This window comes from Elgaria multicarinata, chromosome 2 (genome assembly GCF_023053635.1).
Source record: "Elgaria multicarinata webbii isolate HBS135686 ecotype San Diego chromosome 2, rElgMul1.1.pri, whole genome shotgun sequence".
NCBI lineage: Eukaryota > Metazoa > Chordata > Lepidosauria > Squamata > Anguidae > Elgaria > Elgaria multicarinata.
Window position 1 is genome coordinate 25,857,453 of NC_086172.1, and position 15,730 is coordinate 25,873,182.

Sequence of the window (15,730 nt, forward strand, 5' to 3'; positions counted from 1 at the left end):
AACCAGGTTGTAGTACTTGCTGTGCTTTGATATATTGTTAATTGGCACTCTACAGTAATCTACCCTTGAGTAACTACATTATACATGCAAAATAGCGTGAACTACACTAGTACGACAGTGTAGTTTTAATCCTGTTTGTGCTTTTTATATTGTATTTTGTATTCATGTTTTTAAATTGTTGGTTGTTTTTATGCTTTTCATGGTTTTAATTTTTGTGAACTGCCCAGAGAGCTTTGGCTATTGGGCAGTATAAAAATGTAATAAATAAATAAATAAATAAATAAACTCACTAATAAAGAGTGTGCCTTTTTTGTTTTGCTTTTTATTCATTAGAGTGGCTTCTCACGTTACAATTTCCCTGACTAGTGACATTCTCGCAAGCAGGAAAACTTGCCCGCTGAATTGTAAGGAAGCCATATTGTTGCCTCTTGACATGACATGTTGATGACTGCTTGACACCAGTAGGTGTCTGTTGTAGGGAAGGGCTGACACTTGCATAGTTTCCTTACATCACCACAGGGAGTAGACTCTCATAGCTTCCTACAGTACAAGCACACGTGTTCCCATCTTTGCAAGTATGGTCTTGCTTAAGGTAGTAGTAATGTCAGAAGCAGACTTAGGATGCAATCCTATATGTTTAGACAGAAAAAAGGCCTACAACTCCCAGCATGCGCCAGTCAGCTTTTTTCTGTCTAAATATGCATAAGATTCCACCTTTAATTGCTTTTTTGTAATAGTATATGAGAGAGAGAGATACTTTGAAACTAATTATGTATGTTAAAAACAGTGTTGTTCTCAAGAAAGAAAGTATTGTTGAATAATCATAACTCCTTTCTCGGCATTGCAGCAGTTCTAACTGAGCCTTTAAACAGCTAGTAATAAGAGTGAAATTGGCTAAAAGCTCCAATTGTTATGTAGCCACATGCTTTTCAAAATTGTTTTTGCTGTAATAGTGTAAAAGCTTTTCATGGACTCTGTGGGCAGAGTATATCTCTCCACTGAGCTTCTATTTGTTAATGTGTGCTTCTTTTTTAATGGAATAGCTTAAATATTTTAAGCATTCCAGTCTTGTGAGATGTTCATTGACTGAACAGTTTAAATAACTTTGGTTTCTTTGCATTTTGCAGTGATTCTGTTCTACATGGACCTCAGCCACTGAGCTTGTGTTTTGCTGTTGTCTTAATGGTTTTCAAAACCATTGTGTTACTATCTCAAAAAGGAATGACATGGTGATGGAGTATTCGCATTGACTGATGGACTCAAAAGAAGAAAGGTACGGCTATTTATTTATTTTTTGCAAAAAAAAACCCCTTCAAACTACTGAAGGACTATTTAATTCAGGGTTGTAAATAAGCATTCACCTGCGGTAGGGAAGAAGTGTCTTTGGGTGGCTAGATATATTTTGCAAATTGGAAAACACTTGATACTTCTAACCAGTTGATGTGGCAAAACCAACTTACATTCCTGTGTGTACGTATGAGCAGTTAGACTAGTAAAAGAATTATTCAGGCTAGTTAACATTGAATTTATTTGCAAGGCTGATTTAGCATGATAACACATTTGCCTTTAAACCTATGTAGCATTTTAAGACGAGGGGGAAAACGTGTTCCAGTTTTGTAGTGCAGCCATTAAAACCGTGGCCTTCATTTTGAAACCAGAGGGTAGAGGGTAAGGAGAACAGTAGTCATAGTAGATGGAAAGGTGGTGTGGTTTTTTTTGTAAATAGAAAACTTTGCTTCTCTTATGTATTTTATTTATTATATTTAACCCTACCTTTTCTTCAAAGATCCCATGTGTGTGTACATACTTCTCACCCTCTCCTTCATATTATCTTCAAAACATCCCTGTGTGGTAGCTTGGGCTGATAGCGTGTGAGTGGCAAATCAGCATCATGGCTGAGTGGGGATTTGAACCTTTTGCTCTGTAGTCATAGTCCAAGATATAGTCCAACACTGGCCACTACCATATTATTCCCAGTACAGTGCTGAGAACATAAGAGCCATTCTGGCTCATACCAAGAGTCCACCTAGTCCAGCACTCTGTTCACACAGTGGCGACCCACAAGCAGGACATGGTGCAACAGCAGCCTCCCATCCATGTTCCCCAGCAACTAATGTATAAGGGCTTGCTGGTTCTGACACTGGAGGTAGCACTTAGCCATCAGGACTAATAGCCGTTGATAGCCAAGAATCTGTGTAATTGACAAAGAATCCTGGAAATAGGCAAGCTGGCTACTTCAAACTTGCACTGACCTATGCTGAGATCCTAAATATGCCCTTAGAATTCCTTGAACTCCTGTTTGTTATCTAGTGATCAAGTACTCCCCTGGATATTATGTATGGATAAGATCTGTATTCTGAGTAATGAAAACAGGTAACATATCAGTTGTATGAGAAACATGGTAAGTACCAATTTTGGAGTGCCCAAACACTAAATTTGAGTGGATTTATACAATTTTTTTCTTTTCCTTTTCCTAAACAGCTCAGTAGAGCAAGAAGGAGCAAGAGAGAGAGGCCTGGTCTATATGTGGCAGGCTGGTTGCTGTTGTCCAGCCCCAGAAAGACTTCTAGGTTGGAGTGGAAAGACAGTATTGCAAGCAGCGCTTGGAGTCAACCATGGTGTGCTTCTGTCGGATGGTATGAAACGTTGGTCTTATTTATTTATTTATGCATTTTTATGCCTCCATTCAACCAAAAAAGGCTCTCATGGCGGCTTACAAAAGTATTTCTTGACAGTCCCTGCCCACAGGCTTACAATCTAAAAGACACGACACAAAAGGAAAGGGGATTGGGAGGGAGGAGGAGGGGGGGAAATGAAATGAAATTCAGTCACTACAATCTTAGTTGCGAAGTTCAGCAGTGGCAGTTGGCAGTCTTAAGATCATGAACATTTTTTTAAAAAAAATCAAATTATTTAAAACTATTAAGAGATTTTCTATAGTTATATTTTATGGGTGCCAACAGAGACTATCAATTTTAAAAAAGTAAATAGTTCATTTATAGCTGTACGTGCTGGTTTATAATGTCTGCACCAGTTGCTCCGTTCTTAATGGAATGTGCATAGATAAACTGTACATGTTCTCTTAATGAAATGTATGAGATGGTATTGGGACTCTGTAAAATTTTGCTTCAGTTTTCAGCTTACTTTTGTCCCAGATAAATTCTTTCCTAAGTTATAAGCAGGGGTTTGCTTTGTGGACAAATGAGTTCCCTGTAAACTTGCCTTCTAAGTCTATGATAACAAGCACATTAATTGCCCAGTAATGTAGTAATTATAGCATATTTTCACTCAGTTGTCCTTCCATATTAACATGATTTAATAATAATATATAATATATTTATTTGTTACCCGCCTCTCCCTCTGGATCGAGGCGGGGTACAACACAAATAAAAACTCCATATATTTTGTATATGCATGGCAAGTTAGATATTATGGAGCTGAACTTCATTTAAATTTGGTTGTTGTTTTTCTTCGTTTTAGGTGGCGAGGTATATAGTTTTGGAAAACTTCGTTGGAGGGTTGAGCTGGAAGATGCTCATATTAATAGTCCCATATTGGAGAAGGCTTTGAGTGGACAGCATGTTATTACAGTGGCAGCTGGCAGCTTCCATAGTGGAGCAGTCACTGAAGGTGGTGCAGTGTACATGTGGGGGGAAAATTCTGCTGGCCAGTGTGCACTGGCCAGCCAAGACACTGTGCCGGAACCAAAACTCATCAACATTTCTGACTCTGAAGCTAGCCATCTCTTGCCAATACGGATTTTGCAGCTAGCATGTGGAGAGGAGCATACCCTGGCACTCTCACTAAGCAGGGAGATCTGGGCATGGGGAAGTGGCTGTCAGCTTGGCCTCATAACCAATACTTTCCCAGTGACCAAACCACAGAAGGTTGAGTACTTGGCAGGGCGTGTTGTGCTTCAGATTGCTTGTGGGGCCTCTCACAGCCTAGCTCTTGTACAGTGCCTCCCCACCCAAGACATAAAACCCATCCCGGAGAGATGTAATCATTGCAGCCAGCTCCTGATTACCATGACTGACAAAGAAGACCACGTTATTATCTCTGATAGCCACTGCTGTCCATTGGGGGTGGTCCTAGCTGACTCCCAGTTGGAAAGCCATATTTCCTGCTCCTCGCTAGAAACTCTCGAAAGGAAGAGCATAACGAGCAGCCAAGATGAGGATTGTCAAAAAACCCTTACAGAAGAACAGACACTTGCCGTTACAAAGGACGATGCAGCAAGTGTGTTTTCAAACAACGATGGACGGGAAGACAGTGGTATTTCTAGTCCAGGAAATCTCTTGATATCTGACAAAATGACAGTGAAGCAACACTTGGCAAGTTCTCCAGATTACTCATTAAATGAGAGCGGAGAGAAGCAAATTGATCCACAACCTGAACAGGTACCTACATTCATTACCTTGCTGTCTTTCTTGTGTGCATGAAATCCTCCAAAGTTCTCATAAGTCTCAAGAATGTAATTTTAAATAAAAGCTATGGATCTGAAGAGGGCATTGTTTCTGTCTAGCTCTTAGGTTCTAATCCAAAAAAGAGAGAGAAGTGACACACAAAAAAGGAGAGAGTAAAACTAATCAAATCACAATAAAAATGCAACATAAAAACAAGAGTAGTGTTGCAGCCAAATGTCGTAATTAGTCAACTTGTTGGTTGACACTTGTCCATAGGGGTGGGCGAACTCACCTGTGTCCGACTCAGCAGACACTCGCCCCATTGCCTCCACTTGCTGAGCCACGCAAGCTTCTTTTGAGGCTCTGCTTGTCCCGGCAAGCACTTGGCACAGCCCACCCTCACTGCGGAAATAGAGGCTCTGGAAATCGCGCATTCCCCCCCCCCTCCGCTGCGTCAATGGCGGCCGCTATTGATGCACAGCGGGGGGAAGTGTGCAGCTTCGGCAGTAAAGACCGGTGGCGGCTGAGTGCTTTGCAACCGTTTGAGAGCGAGTCCGTGCTCACGCCAAATGCACCTGACTGGGTGCAGGGGACTGGAATTGGGGGAGTCTGTTGGAGTCCGGGACTCAGTCGAGTGCTCATGACATCCCTAATGTAGTGCTCAACTTTGTAGCAAGCTTGGATTGCTGTCTTACATATTTGTTATTTTTGGAATAGGCTGTAAGCATCAGTACATGTACAGTCTTCATCTAAGCTGTGGTATTTCTATGCATGTGCCGAGTTGTTTGGCTGAGCCCCCTATTTTCAGGAGAAAATGTGATGATGTCACTTTCACCCTTTAGGGAAAGGTTGGTATCTGAACTCTTTCCACAAAGCAAACGTGTTTGAATAAACAGCTATCTAGGTTGTATACGTCTCTTTAAACTGATTCATATATTGCTCCTCCATGCACTGACTGACAATGCCAGTTAAACATTATGTAGAAAGGCCATATGGAGACAACCAATCAGGAAAGGGTACATAATGTGGTGACACATGACATCATGATTTTGATTTTGTGCATGCACAAAAACTCGCATACACAGAACAAGATCTCTGATTAAAGGAGAACTTGCATTGCAGATTACATGGATGAATTTGTTACTTTCTAAGGAAATGATTCATTTGGAATATGTTTACCCATTGCTAAATAAGAGCAGTAGAAAAATAAAAGGTAGTGTATAAAAGCTCAAGATCGAAAAGTCCTGGACAAATGGAAGGGCCTTCTCCTGGCACCCTGAAAAATCAGGGCCAGATGAACCTTTCTGGGGCGTGCATTCCAGAATCAGGGCACCACAACTGAAAAGGCCCTGTCATGGGTCACGGCCCACCTTACTTCCAAAGGTTGTCCTTTTTGTCTATTAAGTTCCTACACTCAGTATAACTGGTTTTTCTGGTGATAAATGTTAAATCACTTTTCCTTCTTCATTTAAACAAAAACCTGGGAATTCAATAGAAACATTTGAAATTAGTTTTGTATATTATGCATACTTCCATAATGCAGTGTTAGGAAAACCATGCTAACCTTGGTTTTTCTCCAGTGAATAAGATCTGTGTCCCAAGAGCCTACTTATAATATATATTATTATATATATTATTAAATGCTTGTGAAGGCCTTCAGCTAGAATAAATAAAATTATGCTGACTCTTCCTGTGACAATTTTTCCGGAACAGACCTGCTTTGTTAAAGGATTTCAAAGTTCTCACCTTGCTGGTTCATATTGCAGAATCTTGAGCTGTTTTGTATGTAGTTGAAAGTGTTTTTAATAGGGGCTGCACATGTGAAGTTAGGCTACATGTGTAGGGCAGTGCAATTTAATCACCCACAGTTATTGTTTTTCCGCTTTGGCCTTGGGTTGTGAGTTTGGTTGGCCTTTGGTTGATATTTTATTCTGGGTAGGGGATGGAATCATACACCTGTACTTCAGAGACTTTGGGTTTTATCCATTTGGTTTCTGTAGTACCTACCTGGATTAACCATTTCAGACTTGGGCCACAGCTAGACCTAAGGTTTATCCTGGGATCATCCAGGGTTCGCCCCTGCCTGAGCACTGGATCCGCTGTGTGTCACCTAGATGAACAGGTTTGACCCCTGGACGATCCAGGGATAAACCTTAGGTCTAGCTATGGCCTTGTTGTGATTTTTCCCTGAACCCAGAAATTTTGAAAACACATTTAAAGCATATCTTGAAATAATTTTTTAGTGAGAAAAGATGCACATGTACCTACTGCTTATCTCTTGAAATCCCCAGGTAGCTTGGCACATAGTCTATTCACTGTTACCTTTTACCTTATTCACTGTTGCATTTTAGTTTCTGGAGAAAGCTCCAGAAATAAAACACCTAGCAGCTGCCCAAGTGGGGAGCCATCTGGGAGTACTTTATCTTGTAAAATAAGCATGGTTCCCAAAGTGGATAGTTCACACCCCACACGCAGATTAGTTATGAAGAAGTAATCCACTTTTCCTATAATATCCTCTACATAAAATGTTCTTGGAAGATATATTGCCTCATCTGTTTCATTCCCAGAAACGTAAGGTACAACATCACTTGGCTAGTAATACGAAGATATTAGATGCACGCTCAGCCCAATCGAAACGTGGTAAACAAGCAGAGCATGTGAGTGCAAGGAAATAGGAGAGTTGCAGTAATCAAAACACCGTGGCTTCATATAAAAGCAATGCTGCTCCCTGGAAAGTGTGAAAAAATGCTTAATAATTACACATGAAATGAATTCAGAGACCTAACTTTATAGGCTTTTTAAAATAAACATGTAATATGATTTTCTGTTCTCTTTGAATTTTGTCTGTAACGTTTAAAGCATTGACTCTTACCCAACTTGCAGAGTTAGCATAAATACATGGGGGGTGTTTTTGTCCTGAATAAACAAATGTGCATAGTAGCTGGTGTATGAATAAAAACAGTATAGAACTTAATCTGATTGGCGACCATCCTGAACTCTTTATGAATTGGCAGGGTAAAAGTGTAAGTAAATAAAAGGATGATGGGGTGTAGATCAAACCTTTTTTAAAAGTCTTAATTTTATACGTAGATACTAGTATTCGTATTCAGAGTGATTCATGGCACTTTGTTCTTTGCACCAGCTGAAGAGTATGGCAGTAGTAACTGTGAAAGGTATAATGAGGTTGGATGGATCACTGGTCCAGACCCACCATGACAGTTCTTACATTAATCTTTGGAATACTTCATCTTTGGGATACAACCTTTATTAACTATAGGTTTGCTTGTGGAGCCTATGCCTTGTCATTCTGCATTGTTGTGGAATGTTGTGTGTGTTGGCTACCTACACAACACTCGTCTTAAGAGAGCATTCTTCTTATTGAAGAAAAAAATGGCAAGGAGCAGAGGTCTGGTAATTTCATGGGTTGCCTTTGGTTGCTTATCCAGAAGTGGCCTTTTGTTTAATATGAGCTCTTCGGCAACCAGGCTGGGTTGTTTGTGGAAGCATTAGCCAAGTCCTGCAACAGCAGCTCTTCCACTGGAGAAGTAAGAAATACATAATCGGTTTTGTACAGTTAATCTGAATGTGGAGCAAGCTCATAGGGCAGGATTTTATGGCGTTTTTAAAAATCCTGTTATAAAACTTGTAAATAAACCTTTTTCAGAGCGCATTCATGATAACTGTGTAGCTAGTCCTTGGCTCTGGCTTGGAAAAGTTTTGAAAAATCTGTTTGTATATGTTATCTAAAATCAAGCACAGGACTAGATGTTACCGATCTTATTTTTAAACTACGCTACTGCCTATTGTGATCGATTTCTTGGGTTTCTTTTACTGTATTTCTAGCAATCCCAAGAAGAGGATCTCATTGCTTGTCTACCCAGTCCACCTGGCCCAGGTACATCTGCCCTTAACAGCCTGGTAGTCTCTTGTGCATCCGCAGTTGGAGTAAGAGTGGCTGCTACGTGTGAAGCTGGGGCATTGTCTCTGAAGAAGGTAATGAACTTCTACGGCACTGTTCCAGGTGATACAATATCCCCATCTAGTGCTGGTTCACCAAGCCTGGATGGGCTGAAGGACAGCCGAGAGGAGCAGGTCAAGCAAGAGTCGATGCAGGGGAAAAAGAGTTCCAGCTTGGTAGATATTCGAGAAGAGGAGTCCGAAGGAGTCTGTCGAAGACTTTCCTTACCTGGTTTGCTGTCCCAAGGTGAGACGCTTACATACAGTTCCAATGCTACAATATCTCGGATATTTCCTTGTCTGTTTTTTCATGTATGGTTCTTACATGTGACAGGGCACTCATATCTTTCCTTCTGTTAATTCAGATTATTTTAAAGCAGAATTGTGGGCTCTGAAATCTTCATACGATATGGAAATTTTTCAAAATAAATTGCTAAGGACAATTCTAGGTGTAACAAGGTGTGCTCCTGCTTCATTTTTACGTTCAGAAACTGGCGTAATAGTTAAATCTGTCACTGCCATCAGGGCCTTTACTGTCTCAACACTCCCCCCCTTTAACCAGATTACCTAAATCGTGTCTTTTAGAGCAAATGAGAGCCAATTCATCATATACATCATCTTGGTTTCAGAAACTGATTCCTCAAATTCATTATTATGGTTTTTCTTCTCAATCCTTCACTACTTTGAATTCAGCTCACAGCAAAGAGGTCTTGAAGGAGAGGGTCTATAGTGTTTCTATTCAAATGAATCTCTGTGCAGTTTCAAGTAATAGTATAGCACCTTGGTTTGCAGATACTAAACTTAAATTTGAATGTGAATGCTACCTGACTCTAATATCTAATCCTCGTCTTAGATCAGCCCTTGCACAATTAAAGATGCAACAAATGAAAAGAGCAGTTCTAGAAGAGCGTTTTAATAAAATTCCTTATGCCTTGAGATTCTGCCCTTGCCATAGTGGCAAAGTGGAGGATCTGCCTCATTATTCATTCTACTGCCCTATCTATTCTCAAATTTGTTCTAAATATTTAGATTGTTTTCTTGAGAAAAAGTCCAGCTGGTCAGATTCAGAAAGAATATATGTGCAATATATTCTTTTGTTTACGTGCAATAACAAGACTGTCCTATTGGCATTGGCCAACTTTGCTCTTACAGCCCAAATGTATAGAGCAACATTTCTGACCTTGCAGAATGTATGATTTGTTTAACAATAAAGCTTTATCTATCCATAATGCTGAAAAACTTCACAAATGTAGAAACAATGTACACACGCCTGATGATTCAGTACATTATGCACAAGTCCCTCAACATCGCAACTTCCCAAGCAGACAGCTTGGGAAATTACTCTGGCAATTCTTGTAGGTGCTCTTCTTACTTTGCTCCTCCTATTCCTCTCTGTTAAGCTTCAATTTTCAGCTAGCGTTTCCTTTAAGTTTGATGGCTTAGTGATATCATTTCTGTTGTTGGAGGTGCCCAAGAAGCACCCCCATGGCCACCATGATTTAAATAAGCCATGCTGGCATATTTTGATCAAGCGAACTGACCAAATGTGGTAGCAATGCCAAGTCACTGCTGTCACAGTCTAAGCAGGGAATCGAAGGAAAGATATCTGTCTGATTGAACATAAGAAGAGCGCTGGGGTCCGTCTATTCCAGCATTCTGTTCACACAGTGGCCAAGGAAACCCACAAGTAATTCATGAGTGCAATAGCAGCTTCCCACCCATGTTCCCCAGCAACTGGTGTACATAAGCTTACTTCCTCTGGTACTGGAAGTAGTATAGAGCTATCAGGACTAGTAGCCATTGATAGCCTTCTGCTTCAGGATTTTTTCTAACCCCCTTTTAAAGCCGCCCAAATGACTTTTGGAGCTTCATGATGGTGCAGTAATAGCAGTGAGTGCCTTTTTGAGACCAATAGTTGTGTTTCTTATGCTAGTCTTCTCTCTTGCAGCCACTAGAAGAGCTTCCTTAACCCAAGCACTTGTTTTCTCTTGGAACTGATGCAGTCCAAAGGCAGGGGCCCAGAAACGATCCTCTCGTATTCTTCATGCTATTATTCAATTATACAGCACTTTTAATTTGCGAAGTGTTTTTAAATATTTCCCTAAGTGAATTGCCCTCAATTATGAATTGCTAAGTCAGATCCACATTCTGCCTGGCGATCTCTCTTGTGTATGAAAGGAGAGAGGAAGGAAGTAATCTAATTAACATTCTTCCTTTTCTATTTATTCTGAGGCAAGTTTTGATGGGCTCTTTCTGTATTTGCTGCATTCCTTATTGTTTCTCTTTAGTCTCAAGGATGCAGCTGGGGATACTCTGTATAACTTAATTATGTAATAAGTAGACAGAAGGTCTAATAAATAGTAGAGTCCCCGACTCTTGACTTTTAACACAGATTCTGTTTCCTCAGACAAGGAGTGGTATTTCAGACCAAATGCTTATCACCACTACCGTGTGCTTGCCATCATAAAGTTTCCTTTCAAACACATGGCTAACTAACATAGGAAAAGGCCAGTTCTCCTCTTTGCTGGGATTGGTAGAGGGCCACTTGTGTTATCTAACGGGCTGGCCATGTTCCAGCTCGTAGTCAAACTGATGTAGGTTGCAGCCTAACCGCAGAATTCCCTATTTGTACATGGCTGTTTCAGGAGAAATGATCACATTGCATTCTCAGAGAACAGAACAGCACATCTCATAAAAAATAGCTATCTGATGATGAGCTGTGAGTTGTGGATATGAGTAGCCCTGGAGTTTGTTTGCTTTTAATGTTGGACTTCATTCTGGATGAATCGATGGGGTGACTTGATGGCATCTTGAAAGTGTTGTAAAGAGAGAAAATGCTCTTCTATTCAAAATCAAATGGCACACTGAAAAGGCAGTGGACCAGTTTGCACGAGCAAACAGCCCACTGTAGCTTATTTATAGCATGGATTATGTGAGGGTTGTTAACACTCACATAACCCGTGGTTACCGGGTTTCGATGACACAAGAAGCTGGGGCTTGAATATTCAGAATGGCTGCCTGGCACACACCAGGCCTCACCGTGGCTTAAACAAGCCACAGTGGGAAGCAGGGATCATGTAAACCAAATCAGTCTTGTAGCAAGTAGCTCAGGTGTCTTTTTCACAACAGCCACTCATGTTCTGACATGTGTAATGAGACCTAACAAGTGATATATGTAATTTCTGTGCTCTAAGGATTTATTCTTGTTTCCCATGTTTAAAGTTTCTCCAAGGCTCTTGAGGAAAGTAGGACGAGCCAAAATGAGGACAGTGGCCCTCACACCAACTTACAGTGGTGAAGCTGATGCACTTCTGCCCTCTCTACGAACTGAGGTGTGGAGTTGGGGGAAAGGAAAAGAAGGGCAACTTGGACATGGTGATATCTTGCCTAGGTGAGGAAAGCTATTCTGTGCCAGTTGACAGTGATAGAGTGAGTGCTGTGTTGGGAATCAGGGCAGGTTGTTTAAAAATTTTCACTGTGTATGTAATGCTTCAGTATATGAAAGCCATCTCTTAAGAAAACCAAAAAGCTTATGCTCAACATTGCCATGGCTTCTTCATCGACATTGCTAAATATATTTTAAATGGGTTAAAATCTGTCTATATATTCCTACGAAATGTCATACGCTGTGTTGATTTTCTTCATGTGTATTCATATTGAGGACCCTGATTTCGTTTTGTGAGTTCACAGGCTCCAACCACTGTGTGTAAAAAGTCTTGATGGTAAGGAAGTAATTCATTTGTCTGCTGGTGGCCAACATTCCTTGGCGCTCACGGCCAAATCACAGGTATGAGGATAAAATGTTGTTTGCTGCTTTTACTTCCAGAGCTAATTTCAGTTTGATTGTTTTTGTTTGCTAGGTCAAACTCTGGTTTTCACTGTTTCCTTTCACTTTGTTGAAAGAAAAGTTGAACGATGTGCATAATGAATTTGGATACCTTTTGCATAGGTGGTGTACAGAAGATGTGTTCATCTTATCTTAAAGTATGCACATGTAATATGAACGATTCTGCTGAAATGTTGACAGAATGGTGTACACTTCCAAAGCAGGGTGAGCCAACTGGTGTATTGTGGACAGGATAAACCTCCAGATAATTTTTATTCTGGCTTGTTCTGTCCTGCAGGGTTCTTTCCTGCTGCCCTCAGGGCTTCAGGGCACCCGTGCTGGTTTAATTCTTTCCCTATGGATGGGTGGGGAGCAGCAGGAACTAGGAAAGAAGAAAGAGAGATGGAATGGTAGCAGAAATGCCAGGAAATAGGGTGGCAGTGGCTATATGGAATGTAGAAAAAGGTGAGGGGAGAAGGATAAAAAGGATGTTGCCAGAGATGCGCAAGGATTCCTCCAATACCTACAAAAATGAAGGAGAGATTGAAAAAGACGGAGTTAGAGAGTCAATTAATTACAGCATATCTGTGGGGGTGGGCGGAGGTGTCTGATCCTGTTTTGTTTTTCACTAACAAGAGCAGCCTTCCCCAGCCTGATGCCCTTCAGGTGTTTGGGATTTCAAATTCCATCAGTCCCAGACAGCATAACCTATGGTCAAGAATGCTGGGAATTGTAATCTAAAACATTTGGAGGGCGCCAGGTTGGGGATGGCTGAAGTAGAGTTTAAACAATTCACTGTTCCCCAGTTCAACATGTAATGGAAAACTGGTTTGTTTAAAGTCAGAAGTGTACACTTTTGAACTCCTTCTCTTGGCTTGCAGAGAACACGCAAGCCTCCAGCTCACTGAGGTTTGTGCATGTAATGGGGAATTTGAGCAAGGCCAGACTGACTAGGGCTCTCATTCTAAAAATAGAGATTTCCAGAACTCATTCTGCTTGTAAGACAGTGTGAAATACTGATTGCAGTTATTTGGTGGTGAGGAAAGGTAACTGTACATGGCTTCTTGGGTGCAATCAGGTGCATCAATGAACAGGCCTGAGCTAAGGGGAGGCTAAAGTGTTCAGTTTCTGATGCTTCAAAAATTTACCATCCCTTTCCTAAAGGATAGCTTACTCTGGCATTCCCTTAACCATTTTGTGGTTAAGCAGCATGGTTTAACATGTTGTCTGAACCAGGCCTCCCTCCAAAAGCTGGGCAATAACATCTAGATTGACTTCTATTCATTTGGATTATGCAATACTCTCTTATCTTACTCTGGCAGACCTTATTGTTTTAAAGTGGCTGTTCTCCCCTCTCCCCACTTCTCCCTAATATTTTAATACAGGTATATTCATGGGGCAATAATACCTTTGGACAGCTTAGTCACTTAAGTTCTCCAACAACAGTCCCTCGTCTTGCAAAGGTAATTTTTCAGTGGTTTAGTTCTGTTTGTGACAAAACTTCTTCCCAGAGTAATGACCCTTGGTTAACTCCGAAGCCCAGACTCACATCTCCATATTTGTTAAAGTAACAGCTTCTCCTCTCTGCATCATGGCTGTTGGCCATCAAATTTTGTTTGCCCTTGGTATCCAGGATGCTGCTTCTCTTAAGGGGAGGGATCTTGTTCCCGTGCATTCTCTAGCTCCCCTCCCCAATCCCTGTGTGTTGTGGGGCGGGGAGGGAAAATCTTTCCTAGCCCATCTGTCCAGCTTGGACCTGAAGATGCAGTTGTAGTTCAGAGGGCTTTGGAAGCCCAGTGCAGTTGTGGGAATGATTTCTGTCCTTCTACTCTAGGTCAGAGTGGAAGGGGATGCTGGGACTTAATAAGTGCATCAGCAAAATCATCTGGCTCCCAAAAAGAAGGGTGGATTTTCTCTGGCTGCTTTGTTTCTCTTGCATTTGGAGGGCTCAGAAATGCAGCCGCCAAATGAGCCCCTGACACCCATTCTAGTTGGGTGGGGTGTTTATGTTTTGACCCTGTACCTCCACAGCTGCCAGACAATTCCCAGATTTCCTCTTACTCTTGGAGCTGGGGCGTGAGTGGGGATTGTCCTTGTTGCTCTGAGCTTCTAAAGGCTAGAACTAACCACGTTCAGCAAAGGGTGGTGACACGCTCACCACGGTGAGTGAAAATGTGGGAGCTCACATGTTGGCAAGTAAACATGAAAACTGCAATTAAGCAAACTGGGTTCTTACACCGCACTGAAGTCCATAAGCAAGCAAACGGTGTGCAGGATCTTGAGTGATGTTTGCACAACTAAAACCAGTGCAGTTGAGATAAATTAGTTAACATTTTTTTAAAATTAGAAGACCAGTCACCTCAATTGCCTGAAACTCTTCCCTATTGCTTTAAATAGCTGCCAGATTTCCACATGCAAAATACTTCAGCCCTGCTCTATTGTGTTGAAATAAAACCTTTTATGGGTCTATACTTGGTTGTCAAGAAGAATTTTCTTTTATCCTTATAATTATATCGTGTGTGTGTGTGTGTGTGTGTGTGTGTTTATGTGTTCCTTCCAGGTTTGCAGTGATAAAAGTATCTGGAATATAGCAGCAGGTCCAGATTATTCACTATTCCTAGCAGATGGAGAAGATTTTCAGCCTTCGTTATATTATAGTGGTCGAGAAGAAAGGGAAGAGAGTGAAGTTTCATCTGAAAATAGCTGCTTAAAGAATCCAACACCATTGCTAAATTGTAGTAAGGTATGTACTATATTATGCTTGATATTCCTAAAGAACCTTTAGGTCCTAGTGGTAGGGTGTTTAATGCTATGATGTGTAGTGAAAAGATATGGAAAGGTGTGAACCTGAAAGTTTTTCATCCTCATTTCAACATGAACCCAAACCCTACCGAAATTCAGACATATTTTATCATGAACTGCCCAAACTTACCAGTTAGAAGCAAGAAGAAGGCCTTGTGGTTGGGCTCCATTTGGCCCTTGGTACTGCTGCAGTAGCTGCACTCCAGGTGCCATGAACCATGGGAATTGCATTTCTCATCTTCCCTTGGTGGTGCCTGAGAAGGCTCTATTCAGCAATATTGAGAGTCTCATAGAGGCGACATCGCTTGTCAGATCTTTAACTAATAAGTCCCTATTAAGGTCTGTGATCTGCATTTGACATTTTTGCATGCTCTACTGTGCACCATACAGCATGGACTTTAATGTGGCTTACGGAATCTGCTATGGCTTGTGGGTGTTTTGTTGCACTATTTTCACCAGGCTCTACCTGCTAAGGATACAAAACAAATCAAAAACCCAAAAAACTATGTCATAGCATGGAATATCACATATATGTGTGAATCTTATTTTGGAAGTAGGAAGGGGTTTAGGCAAAACTATAGACTTCCCGCTAGGCTTAGGCAAATGGGTTAATACGCAAAGGTGGTCTGTTCACTACAGAAGTTATTCATCTGATGTTGGCTGAACGTGTGCTAAAATTGGCTGCCGATGTCATTCTGAAGAATGCTTGTTTCATAGCATTGGGCTGTTTACTTTGATA

At 41.1% G+C, this 15,730-nt stretch overlaps 1 protein-coding gene across 2 annotated transcripts in view; it reads left to right on the forward strand.

The window, feature by feature from the left end:
• ALS2 (alsin Rho guanine nucleotide exchange factor ALS2) overlaps positions 1 to 15,730 on the forward strand; it is a 53,876-nt gene that overhangs the window by 3,459 nt on the left and 34,687 nt on the right. Inside the window, exons 2-9 of one of the 2 annotated variants that reach the window (XM_063116169.1) lie at positions 1,128 to 1,273; positions 2,482 to 2,636; positions 3,481 to 4,400; positions 8,250 to 8,610; positions 11,586 to 11,754; positions 12,054 to 12,150; positions 13,575 to 13,652; positions 14,750 to 14,932. In XM_063116169.1, coding sequence (XP_062972239.1) covers positions 1,254 to 1,273; positions 2,482 to 2,636; positions 3,481 to 4,400; positions 8,250 to 8,610; positions 11,586 to 11,754; positions 12,054 to 12,150; positions 13,575 to 13,652; positions 14,750 to 14,932 — 1,983 coding nt within the window. In that variant the 5' untranslated portion in view covers positions 1,128 to 1,253. Of the gene's footprint in view, positions 1 to 1,109; positions 1,274 to 2,481; positions 2,637 to 3,480; positions 4,401 to 8,249; positions 8,611 to 11,585; positions 11,755 to 12,053; positions 12,151 to 13,574; positions 13,653 to 14,749; positions 14,933 to 15,730 lie in introns of those variants that run through there. The other variant, XM_063116170.1, reaches the window with a different exon arrangement.